Source organism: Aulonocara sp. 'chitande type north' Nkhata Bay, linkage group LG18, assembly GCF_057382095.1.
Source record: "Aulonocara sp. 'chitande type north' Nkhata Bay isolate Kocher_YH1m ecotype deep benthic linkage group LG18, A_spYH_male_GT1.1, whole genome shotgun sequence".
Classification (NCBI taxonomy): Eukaryota; Metazoa; Chordata; class Actinopteri; order Cichliformes; family Cichlidae; genus Aulonocara; species Aulonocara sp. 'chitande type north' Nkhata Bay.
Window position 1 is genome coordinate 17,195,454 of NC_141361.1, and position 27,338 is coordinate 17,222,791.

Consider the following 27,338-nt stretch of genomic DNA (forward strand, 5'->3'; position numbering starts at 1 on the left):
GAGAATGAAAAATTACACAAAAACTGGACTGAACTGGACCAAATTTTAAAATTTCGTCATCAGAATGTACACAGGAGGTCAGGATAGTGTATATCTATAGGTGTATGTAAAAAATTGTGGAGGCTTTGCCACCGTTTGGGGCTACATTTCAGGTAAAGGTGTTGGAGATTTTGTCAAAATTGATGAAACTGCAAAGAAAAGAACAATCAGATTTGGATTTAGCATGGAACAGTATGTGGCTTCATTTTTCACCATGATAATGATCCCACACTCCCAATGCAATGAAAACATACCTGCAGCCAACATACAAGGAAGAGCTTTGAATGTCCTTCAAGAAGCCTGTTCCTGCAGACTACTTAAAGAAATGACGTGAAACCTGAAAGAGAGTTCAGGCTGTGTTGAAGAATAAAGGCGGTCACACAAAACATCGACCTTTAAGCTTGTTAGAATTATACAAACTCTGTTTTTGCTTTATATACTTTATTTCCATGTATGTTTCCCCACAAACTCTCTGCACCTATTCTCATCTTGGTCCCATTTTCTAGCAAATTACAAAGACCAGACAGTAATCCTAAATTGACACTGTCTCAGTTTTGGTTGTGAAACCATTATAAATGTCAACTCTAAACCTCTTCAGCATCAAAGTCAGAGCTATTGCCACAATTTATTTAGTCATCTTTCATTTGTCACCTCCCCCAAAACATACATCAAACATTGTGATTAGTATGCTCCCTGTCTATCCACATTTCCTCTATATAGTTTCACTGTCAAGCTCAATAAAAGGACAAACGAAACAAATGATATTGGAAAAGAAATCCTGGATATTTGGCCATAAAACTCACTACTGCTGTATTTTCTGCAAACTGAGGGACTAAATACAATAAGGGATCCTAATCCTACATTTTTCAAATGTATGGATCTGAACACCTTAATAATAACTTATTCTATTTACACGTATTTTATTATCTTGTAGAGTGCCAGTGTACAGTCACTAATCCCTACACGAGGGAAACATGCTACATACAAGTTTCTTTGTAACTATCTTTTTTTGTTAAAATAAAACTCAGGTATCAAAGTATTTGGACATTTAATCATCGGTTTTTGGCTTCCTCAATAGGTCCCTACAACAGGTGCATACCTGGATTTGTGCAGTTTTGCTATTCATCCCAGTAGATCCTCTTAAGCTCTGTCATATTGGATTGAAAGTGTCTTTGAACTGCCATCTTTAGATCTCTGCAAAGATGTTCTCTAGGATTTAAGTCTCGACTTTAGCTGGACCACTCAAGGACAGTTTGAGATTTGTCCTAAAACCACTTCTGCACTGCTGTAGCTGTATGCTTTGGGTCATTGTTGAAAGAAAAGAATAACTGACACTGGAAACACATAACACCAGTTCTGGCTTCACTCCAGCGGCTTCCCGTACATTACATGATTGATTTTAAAATGTTGCTACTGGTTTTTAAGGGTCTTACTGGTCTTGCCCTGTCATATTGAAAGGACCTTGTGAAACACCATACATCCACAAGAACACTAAGGTCAAACAATCAATTGCTCTCAGGCCAAATCAGAAAAGTAGAGGTGACCGTCCATCTCAGCCCCGTCCATCTCAGGCTTTTGAATTAAATAAAGCTTGATATCTTAAAAATTTCTATTCTTTTCATTATTTTTGTATTTCTTTTTAAATGAATGAATTATTTTATTCATCATTTTATTCATGTCTTCTGTGTTTTTCTTCTTTTTTTCCTATCAATTTTTTGGGTGTTTTTGCTGTGCAGCACTTTGGTGGAACTATTAAGTGATATATAAATAAAGTTGACATTGACACTGTCCTCAGTCCCGGGTTAAAGCTGCACCCCTATAACATGAACAATCCACCTATTGTTCACCTGATTATCCCTTCACTAGTGGGCTTTTCTTCTTCATGATTTCAGAGTCCTGTAAAAGCTCCATGCAAGCTATCAAGCTGCGTTTTTCTTAAGAGTGGCGCCATCGAACCACTCTACTCAAAAGGGCTGATGGAGGTTGTACTGCTAAGATAGCCATCCTTTTGGCAGGTTGTTGTTTTTCTGCTGAGAACATCTGAAGTTCAGCTTTGCCAATCCATCAACTTTAGGAAAAGTAGAACTGGCTCCAAATGTCTTTCACTTCACAGTTGATGTCAGAACCACAGGTGGACACCAGTAACATCTCACAGAAAATAAAAGTAAACTGGGAGAACTAAATGCAGCATTTTCGATTTTTTGTAAAATTGAACATTTAAAAATACACTGATGCACAGACATCATCCATCTATCCATTTTCTTTCTCTTATTCAACCCAAGGGCCCATCCCAGCTGCCACATGTCAAACGGCAAGGCATTTAAAAAGGTCGGTAGTCTGTCACAAGTGCAAAGATGTTACTTATCTTTTATTAGCTAAGTTCAGAATCCTATATATCTACTGACAATAATGAAAAACAAATACAAATGTGTCATCATTAGAGTATGTGAGCTAATTACTATATGACTAAGCCCTTGAACACATCCTTATTGAACACAAACCCCCCAAAAAATTACTGGTTGAAAAATAAAGCCTTTGGTAAGATCCGTGAATCAGTGTGAGTCAGAATTTGTCTTTTCAAAATGAAGCACACACATGTAGTCCCTCATGTACGGACTGTAAACAAATAAACTGTAATAAAAGCCTGACAAAAACAGAATGGCGATGAATCACTGATCATTTATTTGCAGCACTTCCCATAAATTATGACGATGGTCGTTACTCGTCCTCAGCTTGAGGCATGAGAAAAGGGTCGACGCTCCAGTCATTAGCCTCTGTGAAACGAGCACCACCCCTCAGTGAGAAGTTTGATACAGCACTCGGCAGCACAGCACATAATAAAGCATGGACAAGGCTATCTGCTTTAATTTATATGCAGGCAGAGAGTGATCTGCCCCGGGTGTGTTTGGCCTGACTAAGCAGAGCGAGTGAGACACTGACTTGTCTGCAAAGAGCCTTCCCACGATCCACTGAAGAGAAACTGGCCTCCATCGGCTCACTGCAACAGCATTACATCGATGCATGGATACTCCGGTGTCTACGCAACAGCTGCTTAACATGATGTTGACCAGACCTCACAGTTTCCATATGGCATCAGCGTGTAAACAGCAAAACAGGGACGAAAGAACCTTGACGACTCCAGCATTTTCAGGGGAGTACGACTGAGGAGTGCGTAGCCTTAAACCAGCCATCAGTGAGAGAGCTAGTTCAGCTACCAAAGCAGCAGTTTCCTAATAGCAATTACTGTTTTAAGTGTTCAGAGTAAAGTGTCTTCTAAAAGGAATGTCCCCCTGTGGCTGTCACACAGAGACACCTAATAGACTTTATCAGCTGATATGACAGAGATGCTGAGACAGAGAGGAAGCGTGAGACAAACTAAAGAAGAGATGAGGAAATAATAAGGAGACAGAAGCAAAGATTCACTTGCTTTCCATGGTACACAATTTAGTTTTTGTTAAATGAAAACTGGATACTGTAATAAGTGCAGTGCTACATTATTTTAGTAATTACCACATTCAAAGGCTCCCAGTAATGACTGAAACAATGGCTCTTTTGGGAGTGGGATTTTCAACACAAAGCTACTCAAACCATAGGTATTACAGTCAAAGGAGTCGAGAAGGGTCTGTTTGAGCTCATACTGATGCAACAGCTAAAAACAAGCACATGGAACACCCACAGGTTTTTAACAAACTCTAACACGGGCGTTACGTATACACCTCACATGTTCAAATGAACCATTTTATGCTCAAAACACTGTGAGCTGTGGATTGTGTCGTAATGGGCAAAGTGTGAATCAGCAGCAGCAAAGGTTCACTAATCCGCAGAATCAGAGGCAGGGACGGGAGACAGGAAGGTACAAACTGTGCTGCAGAATAGAGACACTTTGAGATAAGCACAGTTACAGAAAATGCAAACTAGATGAGTCACCACTCCTCCTTGCACGTATCAGAACAACATATTTCAGGTAAGGTCATTACAATTACAGATAACAATACAGTACCAGAATTCAGTGCCGCGCCAACTGCGTGATTTTGTTTCACTATCTCTTGCAGGTTTGCAGCCCTGTCAACGTCCTCCCAATAACCCTTCCAGCTCACTCGGTGGGAGGTTTGGACCTCATTTATAGAGCTATTGTTGAAACCACTGCAAATCTAAAGACAGGCATTGTGGTGATACAGACACTGTCTGATTCATAGAGCTCACTCATTATTAGCAGGAGTGCAAACTGTGAGAATACATTCTCAACACCTCCAGTGCATTTCTGGCTGTGCTCTTTCAACAACACAATGTCCACTTTTTGACTGACCTCCATTAAAATCTACAGGTGGCATGACAGCTCCCAATCAAACCCATTAATAAATGAACACCACTGTAATTCTGAATTACCCCAAACTATGAGCTCAGCCTGAGTCACATTTGGATATCCATGACAACAGTCACTTTAGCACTTTTGAAGGGTGTGACCACGAGTACACACAATTGGCATTTCAGTGTCTGAACTGCAACAGTCCAGCATCTTAACGAAACTAAACAAGGAAACACACAAGCTGGAAACTTCCCATTCCAAAAACAGGTTTCTGGTGACACTCGCATCCCCAGTGAAACCATTATTTTATATCCTCGAGATCCAGAGTCATAATGAGTCTCAGGGGAGTACATTGTCATAATAAGCATCTCTCCAAAATACAAACAAGGACAGGAGAGGCCAACATACTGAAACTTGTTACAGTTGTCACACTGTGGCTTTATCACATTAGAAGGAAACTTTATCTAGCAATATACTCTGGCTGTGAGTTTTTCCCAAATCAACTTTGAGCAACTGAAAATTAACACATATCTCATTCACATAACTACAAACACAACCCACATAGCAACTGCAGTTTTACAGAAAGCAAGGTAATGCAAATAATGAAAAGCAGCACTGATTCTTACCAAGCAGCAAGCTTGATCTTTAGAACTGCATCCAAACATAAAGAGCAGAGAGAGTAAAGTGGCATGAATTCATAAAACTAAAGGGCTAATTTATCAGCTAAGCCAGATGAGTGATGCCAGGATAAATATCTCTACATTAATTCAAATTTTGTGTCCCAAACCCTGTCACTGGTTCTTTTTCTTTCTTTTCTTTTTAAGTCTTGATGTCGTTTAGTACAGATAGAAATTTGATTGCTTTTTAACTGTTACTCCTCCTGCCCATTTGAAAGACGTGGGTACGCTGCCAATGATCTGGCCAGGACTAACTTCCCTGTCATTAGACTACATCTTTCTATTAGTTTTAGATATCTTAACACACGTTAGCAGGTACCCTTTCCACTGGTATGTTAACAAATTGCCCTCAACTTGAGTAGTGCTATCATTTCATTAACCTGTCCCTCCTCTTTACTCCATGCTAGGCTGTAATCCTCCTATCACAGAAGGGGAGGTGGAGAGGAGATGAATTACAGATCTAGCTCTAACTGGTGTCATCCAGTTTCAAAAGACCAAGGTGGCCACAGCCAAAATGGTCAACTTGAGGCTTTAAACGGGACTTCAGTGACAAATGGTTTGTGTTCCAGTGGGTACAATTATCTTTTATACAAAAAAGATCAAAACAGAGATTTCTTTTTTATATAAAGAACTTCAACCCATTACACACATGCATCGGGAGCAATTTGCTATTCAGTATCTTACCCTAAGTCGCTATCCTAAAACAAGGATAGAAGAGCCACAGAGCAAACCTCTGAATTTCAGACTGGTGGATGACCTTCCATGTCTTCAGTATGGAAGGTGAGTAGTTTGAGCCCCAGCTCCAGTTCACATGTAAAACTAAGCATCCTGCAATGAATCTTTGACTCATGTAAAATATACTATAGCCATCAATTTTCTTAACTACTTATCCAATTCAAGGGCACAGGGGCCTGGAGCTAGACCCTAAACAGCTTACCAGTCTATTGCAGAGAGACAGACGATTGTTCACGCTCATCTTCACACCTATGGCCAATTCAGTGTTACCAGATAGCCTAAGAAGCATGTCTTTGGACTGTAGGAGGAAGCCCAAGTACTCAGAGCGAACCCATGCAGTCTTAGCTGGAGAGCAAGCTCAAACCAGGTACCTTCTCTCTGTGAGATGAAAGTGCCACCTGTAAAATATTATTTAATGTTATATGACTCAAACTCGCACACTGAGTCTGTTGTGCCTCCATAGTGTCAGGAAGTCTGTCTGGTGTAAAAGCAAAACAAAAAAAAACAACAACTGCCATGTGGAGCTACCCACTGTGGCTACCACCTAAACAAAGGAGTTGAAAGTACCATTTTCTTTACATATTGATTCATTTGAGTGAAATCTACACTTACTTTAAGGCTCCCTTATGTAATAAATTGATCAGCACTCAATTCTGATGTAATTTTACTGCCTGCAGGGTCACATGTTGATCACCCATGGGACGTTCCACTCAGGGGTACAACTACAGAGCAAATACAGCAGGCAAAGGCAACATGATATTTGGTTCAACTCTGCATCACGCCCCATGTTAACCATCAGAAGAGTTCCAGCTGCACCTTAAAAGCTGGTTAGATAAGTCGGGTAATTGTGCAGAATGTTGAGTAATGCAATTCCTGATACCAGCATAGGAACATGCCTCACAGATGACTGCCATGGCAACAGACTGCCCCAAGGTAACATAGGGCTCGAATGAATTTCACTTCACCCTGAAAAGGAAAAAAACACATTTATCATCAACCAAAATATCGAGCTCTGGTCTAATGGATCCAGACTGAAGGTTTAATAAAAGTAGGTTATCAACACTGATTAGACACAGATAGAATGAATTGGTATTCAACTGCTAATGGTGTTTTAGTCATTACAGATAGAACCTAGAACACATACTAAATTTAGTTTTGTTTTTCATCCATTACTGGCAGTCATGTGGAATAAAAATCCAGACAATTGGTCACAAAAAGCATCTGTTCATCAGCAGCCTCGTGTAATGTAATTAACAACTATTCAATAACAACAACTTTAAATTCAAGATATTCATTAGCTTGTTATACTGCAGCAGATACAATGGTATATATGATGGCCTAGAAACTGTTTAAATTGTTTCTGATAGAATAGCCTTTATTGTCACTGTACAGAGTACAACGAAATTGGAGTGCCACTCCCTTGGTGCAAGTTTCAATAATAAATATAAATGTAAAATATAAAAAGTACAAAAAAAAACAATCGTAAGTACTCAAACAATAGTATGTACAATATATACAGGATAGCAGCATTAATATAATGACAGTGACGGTATGGAATAGGTTCAATTGTTTTTGTGCTTATTTAAGATAAGACCTTGGCTGGACCCAGTAAAGGGAGACAAAGATAATTATGATTAAACAAGCTTTCAAAAGGCACACACTGTGCTCCCTTGTCAATGCAACAACTTTCCCTTTGGCCACATCTTTTGAAATCTTGGAGTTAACCACCACAGAGAGACATTTGGAAAAAAAAATGTGCAGGGAAGGACTGCTGAATCGCAAGAGACTATATTTAAAACACTGCTGAAAGCTGGAATAATAATTCACACTTAAATATGCTTAAACTTCTATTCTAGAGCTCGTTAGAGCCAAAATTATTAGGTAATTTATCTGTTATGTGAAAAAATGTGGAAACCAATCAATTCATCACTTCATACATTTTTAAAGAAAAATTTGCAAAAAAAAATATTCTGACATGGATTTTGAAATGTTAAGTGAATAAAAAGCAATTTCACTTTATGTCTTAATCTAAGATACACATTTTTCTTATATTTCATAAATCTATCTATCTATCTATCTATCTATCTATCTATCTATCTATCTATCTATCTATCTATCTATCTATCTATCTATCTATCGATCGATACAGCATGCAAATTAAATGTTCAGACGTTCAGCTCAGATAGTTTCCCACATGGGAAAGGCGTAATAAATGCTGGACTCGTCTGTTACTCCCAAAGCAGAGGTGTGACCTTCTGTCTAGCCATTGACCGTGTGAGCTATCACTTCATCTAACAGCTTCGTTTCCATAACTGCACCATGTACTGTGAGTGCAGACTCTAGCAGCATATAGAAATAAACCCACTGCAAAGCCTATTTGTGACAGTGTCTTCATTTCTGGCTAAAACACTTGCAGAGTGGATTTTTTTTATCTTTGCTAAAGTGTTTGAGAACCACTGATCTACTACAGCATGCATTACTCAACATATTGCCACTGCAGCAGCAGTGATACTACACAATATGTACCACATGAGCTGTAGAAATAAGAATAAATCGCATAATGCATTGCCACCCATGGAAAGCCCTCATGTGAAGTGAAGAGATACTCTGGATTTGGTATTATCCACACAAATATAATAGTATTGGCCTTGGTTGTTACAGGACAAATAAAAGGGACAAGTCATGACAGAGCACATTATATACCGAAGGCAAAATAAGTGGATTTAATGAGAGAAAAAAGAAGAAGAAAAAATCGACAACAAAAAACAAAACACAAGAGCCAGTGTAGAGCTTAGAGGCACATAGCAACCTAACATTAATTTCATTAAACAGCAATTCAAAACTCCAAGCTATCTCATATCAAAGTAAAGCAGAGAAGAAACTCCAACTTTTTTATTACTAGGACAAAATATTCTCTTTTTGTGGGGGGGAAGTGAAGATGTTCTGTTATTTGTATGCATTTATTATACTCTGTCATAAACCAGGCTTGTACAAAACAGACAAGACATGTTGACATCTTGGCCCTTATAAACAGTAATCCGGTTTAGGAAAAGATAAACAAACCACAACAGCCCATGAATGTAAATGAGCAAGGAAATGCAGCCCTGTGGTGCAGCACAGGTCACAATCACAGTAATGACAGCTGTAATGACTTCTAGCACAATTCTGGTTCACTGATGGACTGTAATGTAATGTAATGTAAGGGACTAAAGGAGTAGCCTATTTTCAACCTCTGGGCCAAATGTGGTGGAAATTAATAAAGATTCTGAACTTGTAGGAGGCAAAAATCAATTTACGCAGAGACATACTCATTTGTCCTTTCTCATTGTGTTGCTGCATGTTAATGGAAAATAAAGCACTCACGCAAAAAGAAGGTGCAAAATGCTCATTGTGTTTATGCAATGCCAAAAGTATAGAAGTTCTCATTTTTAAAAAGAAACATCCTCCTCTGTGTATCTGTTGTTCAGTACAGCCAAGTTATATTGTAAACTAAACTAGATTACCCTTTGCTTTTTGTATAAATGATTGTACTCTCTGCAGTAATAACACACAGTCCTACAAATAATTTAATTAAGTGATAATACTTTACCTAGGGTCACATGGATCAAAAGTTCATGACAATAACAGCCTCAAGCAAACTGAATGAGTCGTGTTCTTTTCCATTTGCAGATATAATGGCGCAACACATAGCTTCAAGGTGTAAGCTGTTGTTCTGGTGGTGTCATCTTTCTCAGGGGGAGTGATACTCGAACAAATACCCATTTTCACGTTTCAGAGCACAGATATAAATTTTCTGTTGAGAAATCTCTTTAATGTAAATGTTAATTCACGACGCTGGTCAATTTTATAGAAAGAAGTAGGGCCTGGGATGCCACTTCAAGACTTTTATAAAATAGAAGTTTCATGTTCTACTGCATAACAAACCTAAATACAAAAAGTAGCAGATATCAAACAAACGCTATTTATTTAGCACATTTAAAAATGACAATGTGGCAAAATGCTGTGCACACCATTCATAAATATGTGCTGAAATATAAGGATAAAAGAATGAAATTTGTAAAAGAAACAAATATAAGATACTAAAAAACGAATTAAACTGAATGAATGTATCACTGGAGGGGAAATGTTCGATTGAAAGCTGAAGGCTATTCCAAAGCTGCCACTGTCATGTCCCTTATCCACTAGCCTCAACTGTGGTTAAATGAAAGCAAATGATTAGCGCATCTAAGAAGCCTGGATTATTTCCTAACAAAGTACATTGGTGTCGTGTACAGGTTTGAAAATAAATATAAGAATCAGGGCCAGTTCAGGGCTACTCATATCGCTGTAATGCAGTCTGTTTTTCTGTTAGGAGTGTTGCTGCAGCATTTTAGACCAGCTCTGATTAGACCAGACAACTGGGACTGGCCAATACTCTGATACAGTTGCAAAGCCTTAACGAGCTGCGACCATAAAAATTTTCATATCGCTGACAGAGATTACTTCATCTTAGCAACACGCCTCAGTAACAGAACACAGAGGTCATTTGTTTGTGAGATTACAGTGTCGATCAACAATGACAGCAAGTTTAAAAAGAAAAAAAGAAAATGTACCGCTACGCAGCCACCCCAGGTTGGATTCAAGAGTAACAATTTTGGGGGAAAACAAAAACACCAAGTCAATTTATTTTTGTCTTGCTGTCATTCAGCTTTCTTGCATTTTTTGTGATTCTGATGGCAGAAGACAGAGCCTAAAGGTATATATTTATAAAGGCAATTTAATGGGGCCTAAACTAAAGCCATGAGGTACTCCATAAGTGACTGGGACAGTGAACACAAAGGAAAGGGCATGTGATGGCCAGAGACAACTCTTCCTGATCGGATGCTGCAAAATTATCCAGAAGACGAGATTTATGAAGCTGTCAGCCATTTAAATTGCTTTGGAGTGTGTATACCTGTCTCCTAATATTTGTTCTAACAAGCCATGGCATTATTTAGCCTTGGCTATGACAAAGAAAAGCTTTTATGCTTGCATTGCTTTTATTATTTTATTTGCTTCTTTATTAAAGAAGCAAATATCTTTCAGTTCACTTCTGAGAAGTTCTCATTGTTAAAGTCTCCAAGAAGAATGCCAGCCTTTATCGTATCAACATCAGCATTTTATATATGATAACTGCAACTTACCAGAAGTTCTCGGCTTGGTATTTCAGCTTCTGTTTATCTCAATTTATCTAAACTAGTGCTGAAGTACTGCCTCTAGATGAAGTGAACATTTCTATCAACAAAACTAGAAATACTCCTATTCCTTTTGTGTGTTTCAACATTATACTGAGGACTGAATAGAACAAATCACTTTCAGATGATCCAAGTCTAATTTAGCATCATCTTAGTCTAAATAACCAAAACTGTTTCATTATAATCATCTGGTAAAAATGCAGCAATCATGACTGTAAACACAACAGTTTCTATCAGAGATCACCTTTCGTGTAATCTAAAGTCACTAAGAAGAAACTTTTGATTAATAAGAGCATTACACAGAATATTACAGCACACGTGCCATTTGGTTGCAGAAGCTGTAGGCTGTCATAACTAACGTTATCTGCTGATGCCAAATGCGAGCTTTGACACGAGGCAATCTCGGCAGACATTAAGCTCAGCAAACGGACCGACTGGAATGCAGACGAGAATAGCCATCGTCGGTGGGAGAAGTGACAAAAACTGCATCCAGGCTAGACAGTTTCAGCCTTCCTGAGACAACACTGCCAAACGTTTGTCATATTGAAAAATGTCACTGCTGATGTTTCAAAAGAAAATAATGTGTTTATCTCATATGAATAAAGCCTATTTATATTGGGACAGTATAATGTTTAAAAAAAAACTAACAAAAACTGGTAATTATGAGAAAACCAAAGCCAGGGTCAAAGACGTCCCAGGATGGATTCGCCTGCAGTCAGAGCTGTGCCGGTGTCTTTGTAGCTGGACGTGCTATCTGCTTCATTTCTGTCAGAATCAGAATCAGAATCAGAAAGGGGTTTATTGCCAAATGTTGAGCAGGTTTACAACATTAGGAAATTGCTGCGGTGCTTCAGTGCAAACATAGTGTCATAAATAGCACTTAAATAGTGTCATAAATAGCACTTAAATAGACATGAAAAAATAAAAGTAGGGATAAGAATTAAAAGTGCTACGTAGAAAGATATGTGCATGAGCTATACATGAGATATATACATGAGAATAAGAATTAAGAGTGCTACGTAGAAAGATATATACATGAGTGCAGGTGGTGATCATTGTGCATTTGCACAATTAGCCTGATGTCAGCGTTTCATCTAGTTCTATAGTATTCCATAAAGCTTACAGGTTAGGGGAGACAGAAGATAACTGTACTTGTGCTTGTACACTGAGCTTATCCTCAGGACAGTGCTTCTGTACAGAATAGCACACTGCACTGCTTTAAAGGACAAAATTAGGGAATCATTGTCTCCAATGAGCAGTTAACTCCCTATATTAAATGTGCAATTGTGCTACTACTGGCTACATCTTTTCTCTCCAAGATACACACTGATGATAAATGTGTCTATTTTTAGGGCAGTAGACAGTAAGCCCCTCTGCCTGGAGGCAGGTAAAGCCTTTGTAACACCTCTGCCTGTTGTGAATTTCAGGAGATGCTTCAAACTGCTGAACATTAATGAACTCTAAAGTAAATGCCTCACATGTAATGATATTTCTTTTTCTTATGGCCTGTCAATTTTTTTCTTTTCTTTTTTTTCAAGGTATCATGGATTTATTCTTAGATCTGGGTTGTTACTTTTATATAATTGAGGGGGAAAAAGGCCTATACTTCTTCCTGTAACTGCTTCCTTCCTGAAATACTGTTGTTCATCAAACACGATGTAGAAGCCAATGTTAAAGTGACGTTAAATTGCACACTAGTTGAAACTTTACTTCTTTGACCACTAGTCCCAGCAACTCATCTTTACTTTCATGAAGCCGAGCATGTGCACAGACTTTTGACTTGACTTTATCCCCACATAAGCTTCCAATTAGGCTTGCTGTAGAAAATATGCCCATGTGCCATTCTGCGTATTTCTTGGTGACTGTGGCGTATTTGAAAAAGTACACGTGGCTGATATTTGACCCTAAAAATAATAACTCTTAGCACATTTCCTTGTGTGTATCCACATGAGGAACCGGCACATCACAGTGACATGAGGATCGCTTTAACGTGGAAATGTGTTAAATCCCACAAACTTCTGTCTAAAAAGGGGAAGAATATATTCTATTTTGTCAGCTCTGAGAATCACAGTGGCACTCACAGATTTTTCTTTGAAAAAATGCACGGCACCTTAGCCATATTTGAACATCAATTTATCTTACTTTTCAGACATGCCCATGTTCTGATTTTTCCCATCTCCATCTTCTCCTGAGTTTATACAGAGTGTGTCTGCTACACTCTGATAAGTTTTCATAACTCAACACCTCTTATAAAACTCATGAAACATTACTCAGTGGAGCGTCTTGTTTTCTTCTTTCCTGACACTGCCGCTTCGCCGTCACATATCAGCTGCTGTTGCTGAGCAGCAAGTGGCACAGCGTGGAGACACACATTTAGTTTTTTTCCCCCTTCTAAAACCAATTGGCTTAATGATGCAGATTTAAAGACTGCTCGTTCTGTCCAGCTGAAGAGTGAGGATAGCTTTGTTCCACACAGTCAGCCCACATACCCACTTAACAAAAAGACTACAGGAGGTCTACTCGGTGGCTGCTGGAGCAGCTTGATATTTTACTGCTAAAATTTGTACTTTACGGGAAGCAGTTTTGTGAAGCGTTGTTGCTTGCTCTCTGTGTGTGTACGTAAGGCTTCCTGTGGTAGTGTCAGCTGCCATGTTTCTGACTGCAGACAAGCCCCTGTGTTTATGTGCATGTACATACGGTAAGAAGATAAGCAAATAAAATTCTGAGCATGCACACTGATTTAAGCCTGTCTGGTGCTGGATTTTAGCAATCAATACAAATATTTTGGAGCCCAAAAGTCACATCGACAGCAGGCACAGCAGGAAAAGCAGTGATGTAATGTTCAGTTACAAAGCTATACTAATGAAAAATCTTATAATGGATTCAAGGACTGTGTGTAATAATTAAGCAGAATGCATAGTAATGAATCACATAATTATCACCCTTCACCGTTATGTTTGTGTACTCGTACTGCTGTCATCAGCACCGTTTCTAGCTACACTGGCAGTTGTTTTTAATGAAAAAGCTCCAATAAATAGATTGTAAGAGCATTTAACAATAGACAGAAACAAATATAAATGATAGAATCATACACAGATTTAAAAGCTGGGACATTTTTCTTAAATACAGTAAGGTCCAAAATGTGTTGGACAAAGACACATTTTTTGTGGTTTTGCCTCTGTGCACCACAGTGGATTTTAAATGGAAAAAAATCATCATCTAACTGAAGTGCAGATTTTCAGCTTTAACTCAAGGGGGTCTCAAAAATTATTGCAGTAGCTATTTAGGAATTATAGCCATTTTTATACATGGCACCCCCTTTTCAAAGGCTCCAAATTAATTGGGCAATTGACTGACAAGGAGTTTCATGTCCAGATGAGGCAGATTCCCCTGTTATTTCATGACAAGTGAAGCAGACATAAGATCAGATTCAAAGTGCTGAATTAGTTTTTTTTTTTTAACTTTTTTACTCTTATTTTAAATATGAAATCTAAAGTGGTGTCAGTGCAAGTGAGCGGGGCCATCATTAGGCTGAAAAACTACAATAAAGATAGCAAAATCAACAATCTAGTTCTTTTTTTAATGAGTGCGATGGCAAACTCAGCAACACCAAAGAGCTCAGGAAGTCCACAGAAGACAAAAATGGATGATAACAGAATTACCTTAAAAAAACGACTTCACAACATCTAATGATGCCAGTCTTGTGAAGCTAGTGTATCACTACCAAAGTCTACAATCAAGAAATGCCTTCATGGAAATAAAGACTGTTTACAACAAGGTAAAACCTCTGTCTACACTCAAGAACAGGAAGACCAGATTAAGGCTAAAAGAGTCTGGCTCTTTAAAGAAACCTGTATGGGCCAATGAAACCAAAATGTTCTTGTACCAGAGCGATGGGAGGTGAAAAGCATACCGAATTATCTGCCAAACATGGTATTAGACATGCGTGGACATGTATGACTGGCAGTGGAACTGTGTCACTAGTGTTTATTGATAAGAGAGCTGGCTGTATAAATTGTGAAGTGTGCAGGGCTACACTCAGATGAAGTTCAGCCAAATGCTGAATGCAAAGAGCTTCACAGAGCAAATGGATAATGACCCAAAGCAAAATCAAAACCAATCCAAGAGTTTCTCATTCTTCAGTACAAGATTAACTAGTCACTTAATCTAAACCCAATAAAGCACACATTTCGTGTTAAATACAAATAAATACAGTCCTGGTTACATACATAAATATGTTAGGATGTTCAATTAATTTTTAGCCTCTGAAAATGGGAGACCATGTATAAAAAAAATGACTGTAATTCTTGAACAGCTAATGGATTGTTTTGTTTTTTTTTTGTCTTCTTGGTTAAACCTCTTGAAATAAAGCTGAAAGTCTGCAATTCAATCATAACTTGATTGTTTAATTTAAAATCCACTTTGGTAGTGAACAGAGGTGTAAAATAAATTCAATTTTGGACCTAATTGTAACAGGAACATTTGTTAGACAAGAAGACACAGCTAGTCAATGTTAGATAATCATGTATGAAAGTCAGAAACAACATTTATTAGGAGAAAACATGTCAGTGTTATGTTTTCAGTTTGCTTCCTTTTCATGATATATAAAAAAAAATGAAATATTGATATTTTTTAGGTTGTTAAACAGTTGGGACAAAGACACACATTGCCGCGTTTTTATAGCTAATCATTAGTTATTAGTAACAGAATCTGCATCACCATCTGCTGAACTGTGATATTTTACTCCGCCAACTCAGCTGTCGCAGAGTACTGTAAACAAAAGAACCTGCTCAACAAACAGGGAAATAATGACTGTTTTTAAATGACTTCAAGTTGGTTTTATGACACTTGAACCCATCAGCCAATATAAACACAAAAGCTGACATACAGCGCACATATATTCCAACAATGCAACAGCCTGAAAATACTGTCTGTCTCCAGCATCAGGCTGTTCATAGGCAGAAAATTAGACTCTCTCTTCCAAATTTTTAGACCCACAAGTCATATAGTGTCAGCCTGGCCGTGTTTTATACCCTTGGCACCCACTGTCATCGGGATTATAAGATGAAAGACAACTCACATCTTAAAGACTGAGCTTCAGCAGAATGTGATGATGAATACAGATTTCACACACTCTGTAAGAAATTGACAGAAATGTAGCCCATGGGGACTTGTCATAACCTGTCAGGACTTAAGAATGGAGCACTACATCCACACCATCAGATTATGATAATCAACTTCTTGCTCACTAGCTGCAGTGTATCATCGACCAAGGTTCCATTTACATAGTGTTAGTCATAGGTCTTACAGAGTCACAGCAACTCAATAAATGCATTTCGAAAAAGGTCACTTTCTTGAACACACCTTTTTAAACTCAATTAGAAATATAACTCTGCTATACAAATAAATATAGACATAAATAAGTCCCAGTTTGTTAAATTAAACTTTAAAAGGGAATTTCTCTTTAGATATGATTGCATATTAAATCACTTTAGGAGGTGGGATTTATAATGAGAATGTTTTTACTTCACTTTACAATGAATTTAAGCACGAGACTCAAGGTTGCAGATACTCAAAGTGCACAATACTTCCAAAGAAACTGAAACTTCCCTGAATTTCAAACTAAAAAAGCTTGTCAGTGTTGCAGCAGCTATTTTAAATTTTAAATGCAGGAAACAATGAAATAAGAAGAATCCAAATTCTTTGCAAAACTGTTAATATATGCCTCGTAAAATCATTACAAGGGATTAAAGTTTTTAATAGTATTCAAAATACAAATTAACATTCTCCTCTTGCCCATCAATCCATTACAATGCAAAACATCTTGAATGCTTTGTTTCCCAACTGCATCATCACCGGGACTTAATGGGATTCTTCCTTCATTTATTCAAGGTCAAAGCTCATCACTCCCACTGTCCTTTGCATTGTAAATCTGCTTCTCAACATGTCTGTGGGGGGAATTTGAATATAAGCTACAGCCACCACAATACTGATTTTTAAAAAGAAAAAAACAAATAAATTCAATGATGATATATTATGATATCAAGCCAGCCTAATCAAACCTGCTTTATGAGTTTGATGATTAATTTGGGTCTTTTCGCAGCATCCAGTGCACTGAAGCAGGTTATGAACTTAGTCACTCTATTAGTGAGCAGGAAGCAGTTTCTGCACTTACTTGTGAGAGATGATTCTAAGATACAGCAACAAACACTCTGCTAGATGGGTATGGCATACTGTCACCCATCCAAGTCCTGACAGACCACTCAGAGCACAGCCGAGGGCTGTTGCACTGCTTTGACCGGTCCATCCAAACAACATACAAAAGTGATTAATGGATACAAATAAGACTGCTTAAATATGGCACACCTATCCTCAGCCAAGTGGAAGTTTACTGTTGGATCTGCCGTACTTACCTGGCAACGAAAAACCAACGTGCAGCATAACCAAAGTTATTAAATTTTTCTAACAGCTCATTTGATGCCGCAAGCATTTTCAATCAACCCGTACAACAGCAATTAGCTTCCCATGAACGATTTGCTTCTCAAGACACTCTTGAGTGCTGCTCAGAAACAAACATGTAAATGGAGACATTCCCAGTTCGCAATATTTGCAACATAAATTGAAAAGAAGCAAGCCTGAAAGGCAATATTACATTTGGGTTTTATCTCCTCCTTCAGCAGAGAAGAAGTATGATTGACTCTGAAGATAGTGCCATCACTCACTTAAAAACTGGACATCTTGAAGGGAGGGGGTTATTTCAGGGTTGATTAAAGATACAACATAGATAAGCAATCATATTTTTCCGAGTGGATAGATTCAACTGAAAGATTAGCAAGTTCAGTGTAAGTTAAGTATTACTCTATCAAACCTGCACTGCAAGAGATGGAATAAAGGACACGGGCACTCTGAGAATAGTAAAATACCTTAAAATAAGGAAATGGGAGTGAAACAGAGACAGCTAATATTGCAGCTTATCCCTAGGCTGCACCTATTTGTTTATTTATTCACTGGCCCATGTACAGAAGTCTACTTTATATCAAATAATGGCTACACCAGACCAAGCCAAGGTTTCCCTGCTGCTTTTTGGGTCTGTTTTTCACTCAGACAAAATGAGCTAATAACAATTAAACAGGCTGATTAAGCTTGAAATTGCATCAACGCACTAGACAACAGCAAACAGGGAGATCACAGGTTGCCTTATATGGAAAATGCTTAGAGCATAATATTAATCACAATAATAAACTGGGATTCCAGTAAACCACAATGAAAAACAGTAAGAACACATTGCCTGTGCAGGAGTCACTCTTTAAGAACATGCAGACACATTTCACAGTGTAACGCAGCTGCAGTCCTTGGGTGTGTTCAGATCTTTGAGGAGACATCATTGCATCAGCTGATGCCAGACAAAACTGCCTACTTGTTCCACTCTTACAATTTATTTCCAGTCAACTCGATTCACCTGACAGATTTAAACATCTGGACAAGGCAATTATTTCATATTACCTGGATCCAGGTCTCTGCTTTAAATAATTAAGTCTGTCACTCTAAATGGCTGAACCAAGCATATGTACTGTAAATGACTTTCCAATTGTTCCCTTTCCTACCAACTATACACAATGTTTTAAATGAATGAGGGTCTCCTATTACCACACAAGCAGAAGGGCACTTTACAGTTTAGTGAATTTCATTCATACCGAATAGTAAATGAAGAGTTTGTGTGTGACTGCCAAATGGAGTGTGGAATGAATCAAAGCACAGAGTATGGATGCTTGGTGATAGCTCGGCATCAGAACACCTCTCCTGAACAACTTCTCAAATTAAACAAAAATAAATCTGTTACATTGCATTGTTTTAAGTGACAATTGAGAAATTACTTGTTGAAAACAGATCACTCAGAGCAACAACAGAGAACATTTGAATACAAAACAGCTGCAAAATAATAATCAGTTAGGAGGCTTAATTTCAACACTGTGACTAAAGTGTCTGATTTGCACAAACAAAGGTTTACGTGCACTTAAACTGTGTATCTGACCTCAATGAACCCCATAATGGAAAATATAGGTTCCTTCAAGATGAACACACACACACTACATATGTTTTCTGTATTCTTGGAAATCAAACTGTCTTCTGAGATCACTGAGCAAGTAATAGCGGTATCTCACCTCAGGACCTTATCCTTATTAAAGATATAATTCATAACATTATAGAGCAGTAAAAACACAAACTAAAGCAAGACATCTGTTCCAAGTAAACTGCAAAGTCACATTGAAACTGGGTCTAAACTTATCCAGATTCAAAATAAAGCGGCAGACTATCAAAACGAGCAGGAAACGAGATAGGATTACAGCAGCTTAAAGGACAAGCACAAGAACCCCTGGCTACTTACTGTGGTGAAGTTCCCCGGGTGGCAGTCCTCTCCTCGAAAGGTGCACTGCAGCAGCATGTCACTGATGTCATGACCAGTTCGGTTATAGAAATCAGTCATGTTGAACAGTTTTGGCTTAAAGTTCAGGAAGTTTGCCTTATCCTTTAAGGCGGCCAGAACTTCAGGCTCAGCCAGGTGCGGGTTGGCTATTTGGTAGTTATTATTAAGGAGGGCCAGGAGCTCTCCCACATGATAGAGGTCATTCTTGGTGATTTTGGAGAAGCGGAACTCATTAAGGTTGCAGAAGGTAACTGCTGGGAAGGTGAGGTTTGTTGCCGCCACCTCGTCCAGCTTAGTGACGTGAGGATACTCCAGATAATATGACACCCGATCCATGCAGACCAGCATCAATAAGCCCAGTGAACCCAAGAAAGAAAGCGTCCAAAGAAATTGGCGGAATGTCATGTGCCCATAAGCGAATATGTGACTCATGCCATGTAGGGTGGACATGTTAGCAAAAGCTTGCAGGTTGGAGGGCCTGACGCTCTCTATGCTTTCCTCTGAGCTTCCCTTCATGGCTGTAGAGTGATGCTCAGCACTGTCACCCCAAGAACTTCAGGTTAGAGACTTTGCTTAGCAACAAGAATAGCAGAAACCAACCAGCAGTGTTGGTTTGCCACACTGCTTCTTTATTCCCTCAAGAAGTGGTAACGGTCTCAATAAATAGCCACCTTTAAAAGGGTTGCCAGTCTCTGTAACAGTTTTCTTTTCATGACAGTTCGCATTCCACTGAGCTGTTCTTGTAGTCCCAGGTCTCCCCTGTTCTTTCAGGCTTCTGTTTTATTATCTCCAAAGCTGTCTCTCACACTCCCTGCTCAGCTGTCCTTTGTAACGGCACCAAACACAATGACAGAAACAGCCACTTCTACCCAAACGCAATGCCTCCTGATTCCTGAGTCGTGTGAAAAGGAAGAATACGAGGGACAAGAAAAGAAAGAACAGAGAATATAGCAGGCGTAAGGATAGAGGCGAGAGATGAGGGGGGGGCACTGCAATGAAAAGGGCTAGCGTTTGGAGAGAGGTGCTAAGCCTGAGCAGTCAATGGGACCCTTCCTCCTCCAATCGGAGAGAATGCCTCTACATCGCTATGATAATGGGATGCAATGGTTTTGTGAATGAAGGTAATAAAGAGAGAAATGGCTCACTGGTCCCTCGCTGCCACCTTGCTTTTTTGCGCTTCTCCTTTCTTCCAGAAATGAAAATGAGGGGGTCAGAGACCTCCCACCAGCCCACCAGTGTGCTTGACAACCGGCGTTCACAGATTCCACGGGTTCCACTTCCTTATTTGCACAGATCTTCAGTTAATAGGGATGACCACCTCTTGACGCTTTACGATCACCCCCCACCAGCATAACCGCTAAAGCCGCTCCAAGACCCCAAGCTTTAGTCCTGTTAACATACAGATTTATATTCTGCCGTGTGGAGCCTTTCACTCTCTTTCTCGCATCCTCTCTCTCCCTCTCTCTCTCCCACCACTCCCCCATTTCTTGCTCTCTCTCTCTCGCTCTCTCTCCTCCTCTTTAGTAGTCAGGATCCATTCCACTGCTGAATGGCTGCTTTGTTTGTGTCTCTGTGCTCACAGGGGGAGTCTCTCAATCTGGACATCACCATCACTGTGTTATTATTTCTTAATCTGCTCCTACCTACTGTCCAGTCACTGTGTCATCAACCATTTTCTCAAACAATGCCACAGGTTGTTTACTGCATCGATGCACATATTAAGAGTTCAATGGTGTTCCAGAAGTTTCCACATGTTAACCTTTTTATAACGATGTCAACAAGTAAAGTGTGAAAAAATGGCTTCCAAGCCACCTAATATAATTATAACTGAGTATTAATCCAGTCATCGATGAGATTTCCATTTTGTCTTTTATATATAAAAAATAAAACAAAAATTTTAAAAAGTTATTTTAAAAATGAACAAAAAGACATTTATATATATATATATATATATATATATATATATATATATATATATATATATATATATATATATATATATATATATATATATATATATACACACACACACACATACATACATATATAGCACATATATACATTTTCTTTTTGCTTCAAGCAATACAAAAATCCCAAAGCATTTCAGAGTCTTTCTGCAGCAGTCCTGGAACATTTATTTGTTGTGTGTATAATTACAGTTTAGGCTTGACCAGTAATGAAATTGGTGATTTTTCTTGTGGGGTCAAAAGTTCACCTCACCATTCTGACAAGCCCTTCAATTTCTCCTGGAACCAAACAAGACGATCACTCATTGGCTACTCAGGGATCACTTATTATCTTAACAATAGGTGGACTGCCAGGGATGAGACCACAGCCCTTTAGGCATCAATATCCTGTCCTGGCAACCGTGGAGCCCATAGGAACCTATAGCCAGAGTACTACAGAGGTATACATTTCACATAAACCCACAAAAAAAGACATTTGTCAAAGCTGAGATGGAATTTTAAAAATGCTCGCAGAAGGAAATGGAACATGATGCCTGAAGTGACAGGCTGTTGCACTTTTAAAATCTACCCATCACAACACAGGCTTTGAACATGTCTACCAAAACAAAATCTACAATATAACAATTTCCAAACTACAAGACAGTTGCATTTTTTTTCCCACCACAATATAAGAGCAAGATTAAGCCACTTTAATAACTCATAACATCATGACACGTCTGTATTTGTCTCATTTTATTGCTTGTCAAAATGTCATTAGCTTGATTAAGATGTTTGGATAAAGAAGCGGTTTGTGCTTGTCTCAATATTTGAAAATGAATACGATTCAGCATTCACAGTGAGAACTGATAATGATTAATGTGCTAAAAAACACATTGATGGATGGTGCTTTAGCATTAGAGACCTTCACTGAGTTTAAATATGGCTTCACTCACAGAGCAGGGTTAGGCAACTCAATGACTGCGAGGTGAGAGTCACTAACAAACTAAAAAATCCTTCACCGAGGCGTCAAATTACTGCCTGAAACAGAAATCAAGTAGGAATATGGCTAAATGCTTCTGGTACTTTATACATATTTGTGTAAAGTGACAGGAAAGCATTAAATCATAATGGATGCAGGGAGCATTAGATGTGGCAGTCCCTGCACTAAAAACAGCCAATTCTGCTGTTTGCTGATAAGACAATATGTAGAAAAACACATGTTCAGCAACAACACCCAACCTCCTCTGCAAGGGCTGGGCTTTTGTTAATGTGATGAAATGTTACTTTTTTTAAAATAATGGCTAGAAAAAATGCAATACATTAGAACTGTGATTCTTATTTTCTGTGATTGTGAGTTAATTCCCAAACACCAAAAAAACAACAAAAACAAAGAAAAAAAAAACCTTGTTCAAATAAACAAGGTGGAAAAGCAATATTTTAAAATGAATTTGGGACTGTTTCACATTTAATGACTTCATAATTAACTGTGCAAATAGTTACATTTCGTAAACATTTCACAACAATGACAGATTAGTGGAGAAGGGCACTGAACTTGAGCACTACCTAATGAAACAATCTGTCGAACACAAACTGATGCACTTAAAAAAAAAAACTCCCACAAACTGTGACAAGCAAAAAAAACCCAAAACAAAAACTGTCTATATATTGTGTTTTGCTTCAAAAGCCCTGCATCTGCACGCCTTTTGGATAATGATGGCTTTCCCTAAGTACCTATGCAGAAGAAGAGAAGCTGTTGTCCACTAGCAGAGAAAGAACATTGACAGAACAGCATCCGCTTTTTTCCCCTGATTCTTCATGTACCCAAACCCAGGACAAGTTTCAGCTGTCAGAGAGACGGCTTCATGTTTGACTCTAGAATACTTTGGTATACTGAGGAGTCAGTGACTGCAAGGTGCCCAGGTCCTGTGGCTGCAAATCAAATCATCACAAAATCATCACCCCTCCATCATTGTGCTCGACAGCTGGTAGGAGGTTTTTGTGCTGATATGCTGCGTTTGGTTTTCGCCAAATGTGGCACTGTGCATACATCTCAAACATCTTCATTTTGGTCTTGTCTCCCCAAAGGACATTGTTCCAGAAGTCTTATCATTTGTTCAGATGCAACTTTGCAAACTTAAGCCCTGCTGTCATGATCTTAGAGAGAAAGGGCTTTCTCCTAGCCATCCTTTCACAGAAGCAATACGTTTTTTTCTAAATGTACTGTCATGTAGAGCATAGGACCCTATGCTCTACATGACATGAAGTATCCTTTTGAATCGAGATGTGACTCTGAATGAAATCACGGCACTAACAAATCAAATCAGATCATTAGATTGTTGAAGATCTGCACCACTGCTACCTTCACTCACTTGTATTAGAAAAACAGAAAACATTAAAGTGAAACTCTTGTGACACCAACAGCAACAATACTGACATATTTTCACTATAACCAAACAATCATTTAAAACCTCAATAGATTTAAATCCTCTTGATTAGAATTTAAAGTAGATGAATCACCCTTAATGGAATAAACATAGAAACATTCGTACACACCTCAATAAATATTCAGTATTTATCTTATAGTGATTTTCATCATCACTTTTGCATACATCTGCATTCTCTTTTCGACGTACACTCAGAAAATGCAAATGCTTTTCACACTGTATTTATTTCCATTTTCTATATTTTGATAACATCATCCTGTGTTAACATTAACAAACCTAAATTCACACTAGCAGGTAAGCCTGTTGTTGCAGTTGCAGCATGAAAGTGGGAGACTTTTCAGCAGTAATTGGCTTTCAAGTGGATGGTAGAATGCACAGCATAATGCAGTGAATATTAATTAGGAAGAGTAATATTTAAGGCACTACTAAGCACTGTACTCTCTTTGAAGGAGCCTTTGAATTTGACTTTAAACTATTAACTAATGTTCTGTAAAATTTCCAGGCCCCAAGCACCTCTGGGCTTTGGACTATGTACCATAAGGGACACAATATAATGTGTCTGTGTCATAAACACTGCTTACTAGCGATCACGAGAACCTGTTTTCTCATTATATACAAACAATGATGAAGTAATGTGTGATACAATTAAGCTTTAAGTCATAATCTATATTCCTCCATTTTTCTATATACAGTAGAATACTTCATTCAAATGGTAGATATCTAGTTTACAGTTCCATATATTGTTTTTTGTTTTTGTGGACTCAAACCGAATGTGTTGTATATTCGTCCATAAAAGCTTGCAGCACTGCCAGAAATGTGACCAAATGCATCCGCCTGGAAGACTTACTGAAAATAGTTTCTATTATTTGTGCTCTGACTGTAACAGATCACTGGGATGATTGTAAGAGTTTAGATTAAAATGTATACACAGTCACAAACACTGATTCATTCTCATTCATGAGAACGAGGCTGCAAAACCTTTGGCAATCTTCAGAGTACTCTTAACACAGCTTTACCTGGTCTGACAATAAATGTGAAAACAGCACGTGATTACAGCTGCCACTTTATGTGACTCTAAACGGTGCTGGACATTAAGTAATGAGCTATAATTACGACAGTTCAGCAAAAAATTCCCATGACAAGCAAACCGCCCTGATATGATGCAGAGCTAAAAAAAAGAGCAATTACAGCAAGTCCTTCTATGCAGTGCCCAAGTTATGGAGATTTGGCAAGCACCTCTGAGAACAGATTACCCTGTTAGCAACTGGACACGGTATTAAAGCAGATGACATTTAAGAGCGCATATATCATTAAGTAAAGAATGAGAAGCAAAGATGCAACACTGCACTGGAGGGGGCAGTGCCAGGATGAAGACATAATAACAGACCCTGAACTATTGATTAGATTAAAAGTGTGATCCCAGCCTCTAAGCACTTTGTTTTCCAATATACAGTTTTCGAAAGTTGGCACAAGCACATTTGTAACAATGTTACTGTGACTATAAGAACAAAGTCAATAAATGTAACAGAGTTAGTTTTTTTGGCTAAAAATAGTTAAACAGCCAAAAAGTGCAAAAGCAGATTGGTGCTTCAGTTGTTAAAACATGTGATTGAAACCTAATATGTTAAAGAGCCAAACTCTTTGTCACAACACTGCAGAATATGGAGTAACCGCTTTTTCATCCCCGCAGGAACAGATGCTACATTTAAATGCTGGGCTTCTTAAGGGCTTGGAAAGATTTAAGATCTCTATCATCCAAACTCTGATGTTATCATGTCTTTTCAATAACCGAGACGCATTTTTAATCTGAATAGAAAGCATTTTTCACTTTCTACAGCTGCAAAGCTTTATAGAGCTTCAACATAATTCACATACTGGATCTCCACTAACACCTGCTGAAAATGTCACAACAGAGGGCTGTTTAAAAGAAGGAATCGCATCACAATTTTATAATCTGCTCTTTCATACCAGAGTTCACAATCTAAGCTGAATGCATGGAACGAAGATTTGGAAACTGAAATCTCTGCAAAGGATTGGAAATCAACTTGTGGTGGAACTGATACTCGGCTGGTGAACCATTGCCTCAGATCAACACACTAAGAGGTCAAAATGAATCTAAGGCTCTCTTGTCCATCCCTCCCTGTAGCTTTTACAAAAAACAGAATCACATGATTATGAAAAACACCCTCTTAATTTTGCTGAACCTCAATTACAGCAGGCAGTATGGATGTAGGCACATAAAATCTTCTTTAGTCCCGCTAACTATGAATTTTACAAAAAGAGTAATGGAGGAAAACAGAGGATTTCACAGTGTTTGGACACATTTATTTGCTCACACTGGCTGCTGGTCTGCTTGATCTGCAGTTGGAAAATGAAACTGAAACTTTCATATTGTTTGTTTACTTTTAGTATCTTCAGAGGTATCGTACTGCTAATCGCTCTACTGGATATCAAACCAGCCTCCTTTTCATTTGATTAACTACAAAGTAGCTCTAGAGCTTTGGCAAAGTCACTCTAAACAGGACATTTTTCCTCCACTTCACAACAGTTCTCATCTTTACGTAATAAAAAGTACACAATTTTAGTTATTGTTGTTCTATAATTTCATAAATGCAGCAGAAATATGGTGTTACTGTAACCATCTAATGATAAATAGCCCACTGCAGAGCAGACACATGAGTAATGTTGGAAATTATCCTTCTACTTCAGGCTATGTACTCTTCATTAAGACAAGATAAGAGAAGAGTTATTCAAAGCTAGGACATTTCTTGTTACAGCAAATAAAAGTTAAAAAAGTTAAAGTTGAAAAAACAAATAAGTTAATCACAACAAACCTATAAAAATAGCTTAAATAAGTAGGCACTGTAAGATTCAGTATTTACTGGGTCTCCATTCACATTTTTTATCTCAATAATTTAATAAGCCTGGTACAGTTCCTTTAATAGCACTAAACCTAAAACTATTCGCACTTTGTTTGTGTAAAACAAACCCCCCCTCACCCACCCACAACACACACACCTCCACATGTTACCCAGAGGTTACCCATTAGATAAGACAAATTATGTCAAAACGTTTGAACTTTTTTTCTAGTCTTGCCTTTTTCAGGGTGGGGGTTAAGACTTTATAACCAATGTTAAGCACAATGCTGTGTTGTTATCAAGGCTTTGGACTGCTCATTCAATGACTGCAAAATGAAAGTGTGGGCATGCTCACAGAAACAGATGTATTTGTATACATCATTGAGACACAACATGAGCTGTAATAACTGCAGATATCGAGCCGAGTTTCATTCTAAGGGGCAACAAACTCTATAGAAAAGAATACAATAAAACAAATATGTTTCAAAGCCTTAAGCAACATTAAACTGTGAAGAAGAAGAAGAAAAAAGAACAACATCTCACTTTTTGTATGTGACAGTCAGACAGATTCACCTTTTTTTCTCATCTTTTCTTCTGAGTTGCAAAAGTTCAGCAGCAAAAATCTGTCAAACAACAGAAACAAAAAGATGGCCTTCTCATCCAATGGCTGCTACTTAATCGGTGACAGTTGCTGC

The 27,338-nt window shown here is 38.2% G+C and overlaps 1 protein-coding gene across 2 annotated transcripts in view; it reads right to left on the bottom strand.

Moving 5' to 3' along the window:
- Positions 1–20,806, bottom strand: part of asic1c (acid-sensing (proton-gated) ion channel 1c) — a 109,780-nt gene extending 88,974 nt beyond the window's left edge. For both annotated transcript variants that reach the window (XM_086270941.1, XM_086270940.1), the window contains exon 1: positions 19,357–20,806. In XM_086270941.1, coding sequence (XP_086127067.1) covers positions 19,357–19,911 — 555 coding nt within the window. In that variant the 5' untranslated portion in view covers positions 19,912–20,806. The remainder of the gene's footprint in view (positions 1–19,356) is intronic.
- Positions 20,807–27,338: the final 6,532 nt, after the last annotated feature.